The following is a 17,270-nucleotide window of genomic DNA, read 5'->3' as shown; positions in this document are numbered from 1 at the left end:
ATAATTTATTTTATTTTTTTAACTGCCGGAAGCTTTCCCTCGTGTAAAAATACCCAATAAATTAACAATCTTATGCACAGTCACTCATTTTAGAGAAACCAGTAGAATAGATAAACAAAAAAGCAATCCTGGACAAAGATACAGTTATTGGAAATCATTTATGCGTTTTGTTCTCGGCAATATTCAGATCTTGGGTAAAACTTTCTTTAGTAACAAGGCATGGTTTCATTGAAGTGGTTATGAAATAGCCTTAACTGATATTTGAGTACAGAGATGTCTCAAATTATCCTCATAACTGTACTACATGAGGATTCTACATTCTGTATATTCAGAAAGGACTCTCCAGTCTTTTCTAAATATAAGAAATTGCACACCAATTTGGAGATTAATGTGTAATTTCCCCGAAAAAAATGGCAAGTCCAACATTTCATGAAAACAATAACACCTGAACGGTATCAGCATATTATAACTTATGTCATAGCACTGATAGAAGACTGTGAACTTGATTTCTGGTTCTAGCAAGACAGTGGAACAATCCACAAAGGAAGTAACACAGTGTTGCTATTATGCGAGTTCTTTGGGAAGAGTCATTTTCTGTAATCTATGGCCATCTAGATTGTCAGTTAATCCCCCATGGGTTTTTTCTTTGGGATTATTTAAAAATATATCTTGCACAATTGATTTTCTCAAATGGAACATTTAAGTCAAATAATTAATGATGCAACCATTAAAAAATTGGCCGATTACAAAGAGAAACATATAATTGCAAATGGAGAACATTTTGAACATTTATTGTAATAAAATTACTTAAAGTTATAAAATTATTTATTAAAATGTAGTAAAGTTTGTTCATAAAGCTTGTAAAAATTTCTGCTGAATCTGTATATTCACTTAATACAACAAAGAATTAAAAAGAAACAATGTACACTTCAGATAATGAAAAATTATATTAAAAAAAAACAACAATAAATTGAAAATAAGAATGGAAAAGTTTTCTCTTTTCAACCAAATATAACAGATTTCAAGCATTAAAAAATCTTTTCCCGTTCACTTTTCTTCAAAAGAAAATTCTTTTAAACAACCCACTTCTATTTAGGCTTAATATTCATAAAATAAGAAAATCTTTTAACTTATCTTATTTGAATAGCAACAAGTAAATGTATGCAAAAATTAAAACAAATAATCAACAATTTTCAGCAAAGCTTCTAAACTATCAACTAAAAACACATTCTGTTAAGAAACAGACTAGTCACACAAAAGAATTAAAAATTACATTATTAAAACAGTTAAGTGTTTTTGATAACGGTATCCATTCTAAACAAGGCTTTGTGGAACGGCTCAAATAGCCAAGGAATTGAACTATCTTATCAATAATCAACTTATAAATTAGTCTTCTGTATAAAATAAAATTTGTATTTTGAAATAAAGGATAAAAATGCTTCATTTTCCACTATAAAAGGATGGTTTTGTAAGAGCCAGCCAAATTATGAAGAATGTGTAAAGATACATAAATTATTATGCACTTTTCTTCATATATCCTTTTGTACAGGATTTTTTCAAATACAAACAAGAATTGTTTAAAATAAATATTTCTTACATGAATTTTTTTGGTAATATAGCTCAAAAATAGAACAGAGTATTAACCATCAGGAATTTGGATTTACAATTACACTAGACAAAATAATATTTTAAAAATGAACAGGTCAGTCCATATAAATAATCTCTTAAACAAACCTTGTTTATATAGTTTTATTACATTATTTATGTTTGAGAATACTGTAAAAAAAAACTCAAAAGAATAACAAAACAGAAAATAGAATTATGAATGCCTAAAAGGTATGACTGAATACAAAATTAAGGAAAAGCTTTATTAATTTAAGAACAATCTTTGACATGGATAACAAAATAAAGTGATTACTATTTATAAAGTGAATTCAGTTCAGTACCAGACACAGTTACGGGTACTTTAGTAAATTAATTTAAAATAAGATTAAAAATTATTTTCCTGTAGAAAATTTATATTTATATGTACAAGAAAAAAAAATTATTATTTAAGTAATTAAATGAGTAAACCGGATTGCAGTTACTGGTGTGAATCAGAAATAATCGTGTAATATAATTGCATTACTATATTACACATTATAACAGACATATGTTGTTCATTATATGATAATGTTTTGTTATACAAAAAATATATTATTAATAGAATAATTCATTCTAGTATAGCTCAAATTAAGTTATATCGATTAAGAAATTGGTCATGTCTTACTGAACACAATACACATAGAACTATAATTTGATATTTTAATCCAAGATTATCAGTAATGAAAATTATATACTAACTAAAAGCTTTTTTATTTTTTAACTGTATACCTTGGACATGCTTCTGTACATATTTTAATGAAGAAAATGAGATGACAGGTAAAAAATATCAGTCTCCTGCAGGAAAATTGATACCGAAATGGAAAACAAATGTTCTACAAACTTCTAAAGTTATAAACCAAACAATATTTCAAAAATACAACACTTTTAATCCAAAATATTTTCTTTCAATCGTCTGAAAAAAATTAATTTTCTTAAATGTTCTCTTTGGTTACATTTAAACACAGTTAACATTGAATTTCCTTATTGCAGTTTTTTCTTGTATCAAATTAATATCTATAATCTGTTCTCTCAAAATAATGAATAAATGTGTTGATTGTCTATAATTGACTTGAAGGAGTCAACAGTATTTAACTTTTTTATTTTCTGTTTTATTTTGGCTGGCATACTCTAATAGCTGCCAATGAGTAATGAAATAAGTTTTTTATAGTGTGTGAAAAAATCCCATGGACTCAGACCCAGAACCTCCAGATGAAAGGCAGAAATGCTACCACACTGCCAAGGAGATTAACTCAACAAAATTATGATAATTTTATCATGTTACAGGCTATTATACCATTAACAGATAAACTATGTGACATTAAGTTAAACATCACAACTCATGGACCACAGAAAAATATGAAATTACAAGTGTAGATTATTTTACATGTATAATATACCTATCCATATATACAGAATGTAAAATGTGAATACAGTACTTAATAAAAATATGTATAAATTAAGTATTTCATTCACCCTAGCACATACTTATACATTATGTGGATTACCTCAGCATGAAGTTAATAATATTCATCACAAAATTTAAATTAACAAAAGAACTTATAAAAGACACAGGAAGCAATTTTCTCTTCTTGATGTACAGTCATGGATACCAATCAGTCCACTTTGATAACACTTTAGAATATTTTGTATTATATGTTATATAATATATATGTTATATCTTATTTTATATTAACACCCTTCCTGTTCCCTATAACAAGTAATGTACTAAAAGCTCAAATCTAGTGGTAAAAAAGGCTAAAACCACTCTTAGACAAAATATAATTTTTAAAGTTGTGAGAAAATCTCTTTGTCCTTTCAGTTATGTTAGTATGGCACTACTTTGTTGTAACCAAGCATAACTGACTGCTTTAGTGAGTTAAACTGATTACAGAATTACAGAAAACAATTCTTTTTAAGACAGACAGGGTCCATAATTCTATTACTGTTATTTGAGGATGGTCTAGCACTCTACTTTTCTGTTTTATCTTTAAACGCAACACATAAAATTTAAACAAAAACATAATTAATAAAATCACAAATTTAGAACAAGCAAAAACATAATTTTTGTGCTCTTCAAAAATATTTTTTTATGATGTGCAATATATATACATATATACACATAAAGTTTGTAATAAAACATGTAACTAACTAAACAATTACTTTTAAAACTAACAACAATAAATTAGTAAAATAAAAATAAATCCAATTCCTATATATATAAAACAAAGGAGGAGTTTATGAAATAAGAGTGCAGAACATAATACCGTAGAAACATTTACTTGGGAATGACAGAAAAGGACTATTTTCATGAAAAAAAATTTTTTTCAGGAAAACTTTTTTTCCTGAAAAAAAAATGTTTTCAGGAGCATTTGTAAATGTAAAAATAAAATAACAAAATTGAATTATACTGATCAAATCAGGGAAAATAAACGTATTTTCTGATCTAGAGAACATGATAATTTTAAAAATCAACAGTAAATTTAAAGTTAAAAAAACATGTACATATATATATATATATATATATAAATTTAAATTTAAAATTCATCACACTCAAAATAATACACATAATAAAAAAGGGCAATGAATAAAATATTAATTACAAAAAGATGATGACTAGCTTAGGGAAATAAAAATTTAATTTAAATTATTAAAAATTATAATTTAAATAATAAATTATACAAAGTCAAATTATCTAACAATATATAGAGTGTTTATGAAAACCATTTCAAGAATTCAGAGGATGGTCCCCCACATTGAAATAAGAGAACTTTATATCAAGATATGTCCAAAAATGCTTACTTAGTTTACCAGCTGCTAATTTGTATTTTTAACATATAAATTTATTTCTCAGGGATAGTTAATCATATCACGTAGAAATCTCATTTACTGCTAGGGTATCAATCAACAGGTTTACTTGTCTAAAAATAATGAACCTGATATCTCAATCCATTCCAAAATGGCAGCCATGTAAACATTTTAATTGTTAATATCTTTGCAACCACTGGTTTATTTAAATGTTTGTTATTACAAAAAATTGTTAAGTATTTATGGTAAAGAAAATGATACCTTATTTTTTCAAGTTCATTCCAAATAACAAATTTATGGCAATAATTCTTTAAGAAAGTCACTCTAAGATTATAAAAAACCAGTCTTAATTTACTGTCAAAGAGTGAAAAATGATTTAGAAATATTCAAACTAAATATTTAAATTTAATAATATTACGAATTGTATGCTCAGTAATAAAAACTGGACTTCTATTGTTATCAGCTCAAAAATCAGCACCAAAAATTAGAATCATGTGTATAAAACTGATTTTACTGAGTTAATATATTACAAACTTCATTATTTCAAATAAAAAATAGTATGACCCCAAAATAGACAGATAGAAATTACTGGTTTTAGATCAAATTTTTTTAAGGTAACAAACTCTAAATTCCATACAACACCCAACTTATCTATCAGAATTCCATTATTAAGGCTGTCAAAAGCTCCACATAAATCACAAAATATTGCCAGTTATGTTGAGCCTTTATTCATACTTTAGAAAAAAAAAACTGATGCACCTAATGTTGAATAAATAACCCTTATGTTACAACCCTTCAAAAAATGCAAATTATGTTTGTATTATAATTAAAAATATATAATAGGAGATTGGCTACCAGATTTTCAAATGTTTCAGAAGATACTGGTAAGAATACTGAAATTGCTGCAGTTCTCCATTGCATTAACCCTCCCTTTATTTTTTAAAATAAGCATTAATGTGCAATTTTAAATAATTTAGGGGAAACACTAATCCTTGCAATAACAAAGCATGTGTAAAGATAACCAGAGTAGTGGAGGAATATTGTTTTGAAAAGAGCATGAAATCTTATTAACAGATGAAAATTTATTCTTCAAAGTCTTAACGACAGCTAAAACTTCATCAGCAATAAGTATATCAGTAAACTAAAATGTACCAATTAACATGCGAACAATAGCAAAGCAGTATTCCAGTTACCCTGATATCCAGCTTAATGAATAAAAAATTATTTTAATTATTAATTCTCCCTTTCATCACCACTTTTAGCATTCTTGATGCATTCGTCCTTTCTAAACATTCCAACTACTTAATCTTAGGGCACTGATAAATCTTGTACTACTTTCACCTTTCAATCCCACACTTTTATACTTATATCATTCATTTCTCTCTTAAACAGGTCCATAAATTAACTTCAAATTTTCCTTTAAAAAAATTAATTCCAGTTAATGTCTATGTCTTTAAGACATATGTCACCAAAGGGCAACTGAACTCTTACATATCATCAACTTCAATTTCCTGACAATAAATATTCTTTAACTTTGCAAAATACAACCTGTTTTCTGCCTGACTCCTGTCATGATTCACTCCATCATTTTATTCCCACTGTTAAATCAAGCCTCAAGATACTTAAATGATATTGGGTAATTGTCAAGTACTATTAATTGTATTAGAATATTATACAAATACGCCTAAATTAAAATGAAAATGAAGACAACTAAGATATTTCTACTTACATAGACATCTGACTAAGAAAGTAATATTTTATTTTATGGTAGTTGTCGATGATCATCAGTGATGAAAGATATGAAGAAATGCAAGTATAAGTATATAAAATTATAACTTTTTTAATAAACCACTCCAAATTTATTTTAACAATTTTTTTTATGTTATTATAAACATTATTAGTGTTTTATCAACAAGTTTGATTTATCATACCAGTAAATAAAAAAACTAAAACAATACTAAACATAAACTGATAAAGTAAAGCATGATAAATGAAGATGACGATCGATTCTAATAATGATCTTCTAAATCTTAAATATGCAATAAATTATGCATGCATATTCATGATGATTCAAACAAACAAACATTATATTCTGTATCACGACATGTTTGTATAATAAGGCAAAAGTACAAGCTACTACTTTATATCTGATACTACAGACAATAAGAATTTAGTTTTATAATATATCTTTTTTAATACCTTTAAAAAGGCTGTAAAACTTAACTACTTACATAAAAAAAAAAAATTAAATATATATTATTTCATCTAAAACTAATTAATATCACTATCACCAAAAATACAAAATGAAATTAAATATTAGAAGTAAACAAAATATTCCAAGCACATTTAAAAAAATCAACTTCTTTATCATAAGTAATAACATTTTCTTCCAAAAAAATAAAAATTAATATACAATATTTAAGTAGAATTTTGCATATGATGATCTTAATCCAACTTTATTATCCTAAAATATACATTAATAAAAGTAAGTATATACACACACACACACACACATATATATATATATATATAAATTTTATTCAAATATACCAATCTAAATAAAAACATATATCTGGAGAAATTTACATCTCAAATTGAAACTAGCAAGAAAAAGGAAAAAAATCACTTAAAAAGAAAGTTATTAATTTTTACAAGAGAATGAATAAAAATATAATTGTAAAGAAGGAAGTGCAGTAACTTTAAGAAATTTTTGATTTAAATAATCTTTTAATCAAAAATAGAATAACAATCAATGAATGAATAAATATCTCTTATCAAATTATTGTACAATGGACATTGATGCAATGAAAATCTGTACTCCTAATAATGATGCCTCTGCTAAAAGAAGTGAATGTTTAATGAACATTTTTATTTTTACTGAATAGCAGAGTAAAAGTAGAAAATTAATCAGTTTAATAAATTTAACATCATAGTTTTTTTTTTTTAGAGAAAAAAAAGGTCCACCTAGGAGGGTGGACCAGCTAATGCATTGCACACCCTCGGAGGATGCCTTTGCCTCTAACCTACCGAGATCCTGTGGGACACAGCTATGCCACTCCCCACAGGGGTCGTTCACCCAGAAGGCTGGGACTGGATCTTTTATATGCATGCCTCTAACCATACCCCCTCGCTAGGGAGGGATTCAGCCAGGTCTCAGTCTTTTTATTCATACCCACAGCATAGTAGGCATGAATAAAACTAACAGTATATTTGAGAAGTACTGCACTACAAGCCACACAAATGACTGTTGTAATAGAAGTAACAATTGAAAAAATTAGAAGGCCTAAATTAGAAATGCGTTGAAAAAAATATCAAATCCCTGGTTCTGATGGTTATGAGTAATACTTCTAAAAAACACCTCAGATACATAAAAATTTCTGTGTTAAGGTCAAATGAAAATTTATCTAAAATATAAAAAAATAATAGTTTATTAATATGGCATATAATTACAACTTATGTAGATCACATCAGGAATGGGTAGGTGTATTTATACAATGGATAAAAGAACGGAATTGAAAATACTGTCAGGAAGGATAAAAGGAAATGATGGGAAAACCTTAATCAGATCAGCATCACCAAATAAAAGATTATAAAATCTGATGAGAAAAAATCACTCGATGTAAATTTTTTACAATCAGAGGTTAATAATTATTAATAAATCAATGTATTTAAATTAAAAAAAAAGTTAAAAAACGAAAGGAGGTGAAGTCAAATTTTAACCCATGTGCCTTTCCCTTGTAAGATCCAAATATTCCATTAATTAAAATTTTATTTGGTTATAACTCTGGAACCAATGAAACCAAAGTGAACCAAATGAACCAAAGTATCACTTATGATATATCGTTGAAAAACTCTCAATGAGGTCTTATTACTGCAGTTAAGAAAAAGTAAAAAATCTAAATCTTCTGGATTTTGGACTTTTTTAGACACTTTTGGTTCAGTCGATTGCAATTAAAAGGGAGGTGAACAACTAGATGTTACAACAGTCCTAAATCCAAAATTTCAACATCCTACGGCTAATTCTTTTTGAGTTAAGTGAGATATATATATATATGCATATACACATATGTTTGGACGTATTAATATATATATATATGCTTATATATGTACGTACAGATGTCACACCAAAACTAGTCAAAATGGATGGATATTTTCACTGAAATCTGAAAACCAAAATTTTTCACAATCACAATAGTCTCTTTAAAAAAATATCAAAAGTTATTAATGAAATAAAACTTATGTACTTTTATTTTTAAAAAAATGTATACATATAATTTAATAGGTGTACAAGGAAGTCATGTGATGTCCACATCTGATTTTTTTAATTAGTATTATTTAAGAACTCATCAATAGAATAATATTGGTTCAGGGAAAAACTTTTTATTTTACTTTGAATAAATTGCTGGGAAATGTTTTTTTTTTTTTTAAATTAAATGATATGAGTATATGAATGGGCTAAAAATCACATTAAAAAATTACTTAAAATGTCAGACAGCAGTAGCTTTTTCCTTAATAGATGGAGGAAAAAATATTCAACACATTTAGGCTCAGCTGAATATCGATTTCAAACTTTCTTCTGCAAATGTATTTTATTAATTGTTTTCTTTTAAATAAGAATTGGAATACCAATTCAAACAGAAAAAATTAATACATACTGCTAAAAACAATATAAGAAATTAGAAATCTATCTTAATGAAAGAAGAAAATTGCACAAATGTTCAATGAAAATAAAGAGAAGAAAATAAAGCTTGGCAGTTTTTGTTTTAAATATTCTAAAATAAAGAATGTGTTTAATAAAAAGTAGTATAAACCAAAGTTACAATAGAAATGTAAAGAGTAGAAATATATTTTATAGATTAAAATTGTTACTTCAAGGCATTTACCACAGTAATGAAAAAAAAATTACAGAAGAGATAAAACTACATTCTTTAAGATGTTCAGTAAAATTATTTTCATAATAACAATTTAAAAAACAACAAATGTAATATGCAAATATATATAAAAACTGTAAAGTGAATTGAATACTGTCTAATTTATTTGGAATAATCAGACAGATAATACAGAATCCAAATTTACAAAATTACAGTTAAATTAAATTTTTTTACATGTGATCCATTCTTAGTAAAAAAATTAGTTACTGATATTGTAAAAAATAAATAAATAAATTTAATTTCTATGACTAATTTTACGAGGTCATTTCTGAGATTGTTTCTTTACATATGAAGTGTGGAAAGATAATCTTTAATCTGTATGATGATTTGTTTTTAATCTGAATGATTTTTAATAGATATAATTAAATAATTTTTTAAATGATTTATTAAGCATCACTGCTCGTTTTTGCTTCTGAGGAGGAAAATAAACTGCTAATTTTAACAAAAAATACTTGCTATTATGGTAGCATTTAACTGGTCAAACTAGCCTTCAGGATAATTAAAATTTATATAAAAAAAAATGATTTTATACATTACAAATTTTAAAATTTTAAGCACCATGTCCAAATTAGAAAATTTCTCCCCTGGTTGAATTAAATATTTAAAAATAAAAAAAACTCACGTTTTAAATACAATGTATGTAACAGTGTTTTCAGAATTGGCAGCCGCTTTCAGATGAATAGAGATTTTACTCAACACAACTAATAAACTTTATGAAACACATCATCCCACAAAAACAAACATGCAGCTTTACACAAACCATGTTCAGTGATCATTACTATAAAGAACTCAAGACAAATTAATAATTAGTACATGCTATTGGTTGGATATTTACACACAGGCCCATAGAATTGCCAACAATAGAAAAAAAATTTTAAAACATACAGTTACATAAACTATATAACGATAAAATAAAAAGTACCACTAACAAGCATAACAAAACCTAGAGGTAAATTTATCCTCATAAATTAATAATTCTTAGTTAATTGAGTAATAATAAAATATTAATTTTTCTATATTCATTCCATGGTTATTGTACAACAAATCTCAAACAACACGAAACATAAATCATCTTTGATTCATATAAAAAAGTCTAAATCTGAAAATTCAAACAAAAAAGAGAGATCAATAGATCAACACAATTTTTTTTGAAATCTTAGAACTGAAATGACAAATATTTTACACCAATTTAAGAACTTTTGTTAAATATTCTCAAATTAAAAAAAAGAAAAAATTATTGCCCAGAATTCTAAAAATAAAAATTTATTTGTTAACAGGAATAAAACTTTTTTTAAAACATTCCATAAATTATAAAAGAAGAAAGCACCACCTATATTCTTTCTCATTTGGATAATTAAAATGTTACTAAATTATATGACAATATGAAATCATTCTAAGAACTTACACTGACCTCTTAGGTTAATAGCTTTATTAAACTTTGTAGATATTAATCTAAATACCATATCTATCCATATATGAAAGAATAATACCCAAAATACAGCCCATAATTGGAGAGAAGTTATCTAAGCTCAACTTCTTTTTTTTTTCAATTTAATTGAAAATATTATTTTTTAAATCAGTAAAAACATAATTTGGCAGACAAATTAGAAATTTAGTGTTGGTTTTTCTTAACTCATATAAAACAAATTTCTGAATGGATATGTTAAAATAAAAACAAAACAAAAAGATAGATTTTTAAATGCGTATAATGTAAACCTGTCAAGATGATTAAACCTGTAATCAGATTATTACAAAATGGCTATTTGAAATATTTATTTTTCTAATTGTTATGTCTTTTTCCATTGATTTAACCTACCTCCCAGATATATAATCCTACACCATATTAAAATGAAATTTTCCATCTTTATCAAAAAATGTATATATCTCTTATTATTTAAGTTGTAATTAAAAATTACATGAAAACTTATTACCAATTTACATAATATTGTAATTCCAAGTAGGCAGTAATTAAAATTTTCAAGTTCAGTGAACTGAAATTGAAAGTTTCAACACCAGGCCATTTGGTTGGTAGGAAAAAGAGAATCTTATGCTTTTAGTTATTAAAACATCAAAAGTTGGGAATTATTAAGAACATAAAATGAAAATTAAATTGTTAACATTACTAATTCATATTATAGATAAAAAGTAATTACTCTTCTATAGTTAAGCACTACTATATCAGCATGCAATTCCAAACAAATTGAAATAAATAAAAGAAATTATTACTGGAATTAATAAAATAAATGAAGCTTGCTAGAAAAATAAATCCTCTTTTGCAATAATTTCTCTAGTGAGCTATTTGTTTGTTCATGGACACTTCTTTTTATAACCACAATCTGGCCTGAGATTGCTATTACATTTTTTATGTATTAAAATAAACAGAAAAATATGTTTCAGAAAATTGAATAAGCTTCAGAAAACTGTAAAGCAACTAAGGAATAAAACAATTTTTTTTTACTACTTAAAACTGTATAATAATTTTGTTTTTCACAGAAATATTTTAAAACAAAATATATTTTTTTGTGGTCTAATTTTTTTATCAGTGCAGGGTATTATCAGAAAAAACTACATTTAACTTTTCAATGGTTAAGTAGTACACAATTATTTAAATTTGTAACAAAATTCCCCTAAGTAATTATTTTGTATTTTTAGGTTAATAAATATGCAATAATACTACAAATAACAGGCTTTAATTGTACCACAATTTTATAACAGTTTCTTATCTAATAAAAGGTACAATTAAATACTTTAATTAAAGTATACACATTAATTAAAACTATTTAATAATTTTTTTTTGTAATTATACTGCAAAAATGAAAATCCTAAACAAATATTTATAGTTTTTAAAAGTAAAACATTTAAGAATTCTTAACTATTGGCATGTAATCAAAAATAAGTTGGCCAAATTAAACAAATAAAAAATAAGACAAAAGATTAAGCTGTGTTTGAAAAATACAATAACTGCTTTGGGGTTTAAAAAAGAAACTAGGTATCTTTCTTTGTAACTACAAATACAATGTATACAGTTTTACATTTCTTATAATATCTTAACTTTCCAACTAATTTTCAAATGGCAGTTTTGTTTATGATCGTATACAATTAATTCCCTTAAAAGATTACGTTAAAAAAAAGATCAATTATAACAATTTAGTTACTTTTGAATTAATAATTATAAATTACTTTCATTCAATCACGTTTTTTTAATCAAAACTATTACTACTTTCTTTCAATATATTTCTTTACGAATATTTACATACAGACCCATAGAGTTGCCAACAACAGAAAAAAAAGTCTATCTATAAATGTCTAAATTTTGACAATATTAATTAAGAGTACCTAATTCAGCATTACAAGATGTTCTACTGGAAGGCAGAACCCTATGACAGCAATGTTTTCATTCCAGAGATTATCTGCTGAAATCATCTTTCTGAAATTTTCCTTTTTTTTAATTTAGCTGTACTAGATCCTATATCTCAGTTTACATAAACAAAAAGGAAAAAAAATTAGCAGGAATATAATAGCTATTGAATAAATAAGACCCAACTACCCATTAAACTATATAACTTTCTCCCTCATATAATACTTACTTCATGTATTATCAACATCCTTTATTTTTTTTCACAGAAATAAAATGTGCATAAATATATCTTTTATACAAAATGAAATTAAAAATGTAATGTATGTAATGTTATTTTCACATTTCAGATGCAGATCACTTCGTGTACCAGCAAATACACTGGTAATGAACTTGGCAGTGAGTGATTCTGTTATGTTAATGAAGATGCCCATTTTTATCTTCAATAGTTTATATTTTGGACCCGTGCTTGGTGAACCAGGTAAACATAATTAATTTTTCTTTGAATGATAAGTTGCCAATTTTGCAAATATTTTAGAATATTGTGCAATATTTTACTGTTAAAGAGATGAATGTGATCTGCTTTAGCACAGGCTGCAGTTAGTGTAGGCAGGATGGATAGAATAGTAATAAGTCATCAGTTATAAGTAATAAATATCATTATAAATAAATTACAATATCTATATAATTAAGCAGATGCTATCTAATAGATATCTGAACATAGAAATATAGTTAGTCACAGATCTGTGCGTTTTATTAATAGCTACAATTTAAATCTTAAAAACGTATCTTACTTCGTGATTTATAATGCAGTCAGATATTTATTTATACCACACACTTTGGATCTAAACAAAGTCAATTATCAGTAAAATAATTAACCTCCATCATAAACTTTGGGAGAAGCCATTTTTTATTCATTCTCACAGATTTTTTTTATTTATTCTTGATCACTATAGATTTTCCTATCACTGGTTCATGGGCTTTTTAGTGTTACTGCATGCATAGTTTGTGTATGGTTTGCAGGGAGACATGAACAAGTGAGGGGGCTCATTTCCTATCTGATAATTACAAAAAGCTTAACCCCAGGTTGAGATGCTTATTAAGTAAAGCTGGGTCTCATTATATATACATAAGTAAATATGGGTAAAGATTGGTCTCCTACAATCTAATAAATAGTTACATGTAATAGTTACATCTAATAGTTACATGTAATAAAAATATATATTTTTTTATAGAATAGTCTACAATCTAATCTAATCCAACCTAAAAATTAGAGACTATTTAAATAACTGGTATAATTCATGTAATATATTTCCAAACACAAATATCACGGCTTCCTGTGGTAAATTTATCATAAAAGAAAATAAATAACAAAACACTCAGTTTTTTTTTTCATTCGTTTTTAAGAAAATTAACTGCATCTGTTTCTTGGCATAGAATAAATGCCAAGTCAACTTTGGCTTATTTCATAGACGTTGAATAAAACAAAATATCTTTTTTCTCTTTACCCCAATTAATAACCCATTATTAGTACACATCTATATTAGTTTTCAGCTAATTGTATTATACTTTTTAATTTAATATGTGCATATAAAGAAAATGCTACCTAAATGAATATGTGATCATGAGTTAATAAGAGCTACTAATTTAAAAAAAAGAAGTTTTTATTGCGTGAAATGAATAAAAAAAATGGTTGTGCTAAATCTTATATGTTTTTGAGCTGTTTCTCGGTTTTATGTAAATAAAAATTATAGAATCTACTACAACTAAGTACATCTTGGATTTCCCAGATGGACTAGTATGTCTTAAATTTTGGAGTGAATAAAGAGTATCTTCTACTTCTTCAGTCTAGATGTATCTCTACATTTTATAATACTGTGGAGGGCCATGCTAAATTTTATTTATCATCATAGCGATGTTTATGCCAGTCAGACAAGAGAAAAGATACCATGTACAAAAAGATATAAGTAAATGTAAGGAACTGTTACATTTCAATAATAGAAATAGACTTTTTAATAGTGGAATCTTTGCCAATAACTAAAGAAATGCAAGGAGGGGCCCTGACTCCCAGAAAATGGATGTTGGTACTTCTACGCTGTATAGGTAGCCGAGGCTTCCAAAGTGAAGTGCAGAGAATTTCAGAGTTGATCAGTCAACAGCTTGTAAAACTATTAATTTCATTATGGATAGGGTTCTTGACAAAAAGTTCAGAAATGAATAAATTTCCCACCTGCAATGCAGGAAATTAAGTTAGTTTGCTAAGTTAGACTGGCACACATGTTTTTGTCTGTCTACCATGTAGTAGATGCATTGAATTGCACAGAATTAGAAAAAAAACCAGCTGTCTATGGCGATGAGTATATTTAACTGGAAAAGGTATGCCAGTATCAATGTGAAAGCTATGGTCGATGCTTATTAGAGTTTTACAAGTATAAGTCCAGATTGACCTGGTAGTGTGCACAATGCTAGGATATGGAGGCACAGTCCTATTAGGAATATCATTTCTCAATACAATGGAAATGCTTGTTTACATAGCGATTCTGGCTATGGAATATCTCCATGGCTTATCACCCCATTTAAGCCACTAAGAAATGCCATACAATGTTGCTTCAATGTGATCCGTGCCAGAGAAAGAGTACAAATAAAAAGAACAGAGAGATTAAGAGTGGTCAATTAAAGCAAAATATCAAGTGTTTGTATTTATGTCTGAGTTAACCTGGAAAATATCCCCAAACTGATAGGGTATATTTAAATACTGATAGCAATGTTACGTGCTAAGCATTGCTAAGCATTGAGTGACCTATATGATTATATTTTGGAAGACAGAGAGGAAGCAGAGAATGAGAATAATGGAAATTTGCAAGAATATATTGGAGGCAGCATGATAAAAACATGATCAATGTTTGCCATAAAGAGAAGCACCAGGAGATGTTGAATTTCATAAAGTTTTTAAAGATCTAAAATTTATTTTTAATTTAATTTGTTAGTTATAAAATTTATTGTTCTATTGATATACTGTCACTTTGTTCATTATTACAGATACTCATAGATTTCTTTTATAAAACTTTTTTCACACTTGCTGAAACACTTCCAGGCACTTTATTAATTATAGGATTTATTTCTTGAGCAAGTAACACCAATAGGATTTTTTCCCTATCCTGTAATTTAATTAGTTTATTCCCAGTTTCCTTTAAGTCAGTTTTCTTCTTTATCTGACTCTTCGTGTTGGTCAACAGTTCATTCATTTGAGGAACACTGACTTCTTTCCAGTAGTTTTATGATGTAACTACCATAATAAACTACTAAATTTTTCAAATTAAGAAGGATACAACTACCCAGACTTAGCATCTGTTTATTCACAAGATACTAAGTCTAAGCACTAGAAACTACTAATCAGATTCTACATTTTATTCGCTTCATCCGTTATTTTCATTCAAAGGTTAAAACTCTCTCACAACAATAGAAAATTCTCACTTAAAATGTTTTAATAATTTTTTATATTCCTGATTAATTTAAGCGACCCATTAAGCAAAATAATTTTTTTTTGTTATATCCTCATATAAAAAGGTAGCAGTTTAATATATTAAAAAAATAACATGGCAGAAAGACTCATTTAGTATTTTTATTGAAGCATTATGTATGAATCCAAAGAAGTAAATAAGTACAACACTAAACAGAGACATATTAAATAGTCAAAGCAGTTTTAAAAACACTAGAACAAAGGATATTGCTTTTCTGCTGTTAATGGAGTTTGTGTCAAGAATATTTAGCCGTAGATATCATAATAAATTATATAAACAAAACATGTTAGGATATAAAATTCATTCGAGGCCAGTTACAACACAACTTGATCATTATTTTTTTAATTGTTATTTCCTCAATAAATAAATATTATTAAGTAGATTTATATAACTGGAAATTTCAAACTTTAAAAAACTAATTTATTCTAAAGTAAGCAATAAACAAAGAATTATAATGAAAAAAAATAATAAAAGACCTTACATACGGAAAAGAATTATAATACAAATGAAAAATAAACTATCAAATCAGTTAACATTCACAAGTTTTATACGTTGAAACAAGTTATGAATCTACACAGTTAATTATACCATGTATCTTTATATTATGATTATATAAGAATCACTATAAGGCATAGTAAACAAATAAAATGCAAACCGCAATTCTTTGATCTCTATTAAATATACTTTTAAATAATTGACTTTTTTATGCCCAGATAACAGACATGTTGGAAGCCATGGTAAAGTTAGATTTTTACTATACTTGACATGCAAGTACAAATGGACACACGTACATACATTCACTTATGGACACATACATAACATAGACATTATTTAACATAATCTAGAAATATTATGTACATTATATACGTATGTATCTATACCATGCTCTAGAAAAAGTAGAAAGAGAGAGAGAGTTTATAGAAAATACAGAAAAAGTAATAAAGATTAATACTCTTAAGTAAAACGCTCAACTCAAAACCTTTTCTATTTTTTAAATTATTAAACGAACTTTTT

General features: G+C 26.4%; 2 protein-coding genes across 3 annotated transcripts in view; one reads left to right on the top strand and one right to left on the bottom strand.

Annotated features, from left to right (window-relative positions):
- The window catches only part of LOC142321890 (uncharacterized), a 301,836-nt gene extending 295,463 nt beyond the window's left edge, over positions 1-6,373 (bottom strand). Inside the window, exon 1 of one of the 2 annotated variants that reach the window (XM_075360381.1) lies at positions 6,179-6,373. The gene's annotated coding sequence lies outside the window, so the exon portion shown is untranslated. The remainder of the gene's footprint in view (positions 1-6,178) is intronic. The other variant, XM_075360375.1, reaches the window with a different exon arrangement.
- LOC142321889 (uncharacterized) overlaps positions 1-17,270 on the top strand; it is a 200,841-nt gene that overhangs the window by 173,341 nt on the left and 10,230 nt on the right. Inside the window, exon 3 of the mRNA XM_075360371.1 lies at positions 13,086-13,216. Within this exon, the coding sequence (XP_075216486.1) occupies positions 13,086-13,216 (131 nt within the window). The remainder of the gene's footprint in view (positions 1-13,085; positions 13,217-17,270) is intronic.

This window comes from Lycorma delicatula, chromosome 3 (genome assembly GCF_047948215.1).
Source record: "Lycorma delicatula isolate Av1 chromosome 3, ASM4794821v1, whole genome shotgun sequence".
Taxonomy (NCBI): domain Eukaryota; kingdom Metazoa; phylum Arthropoda; class Insecta; order Hemiptera; family Fulgoridae; genus Lycorma; species Lycorma delicatula.
The sequence above is the reverse complement of the archived record's forward strand: the minus strand, read 5'-3'. Positions and strand labels throughout refer to the sequence as shown.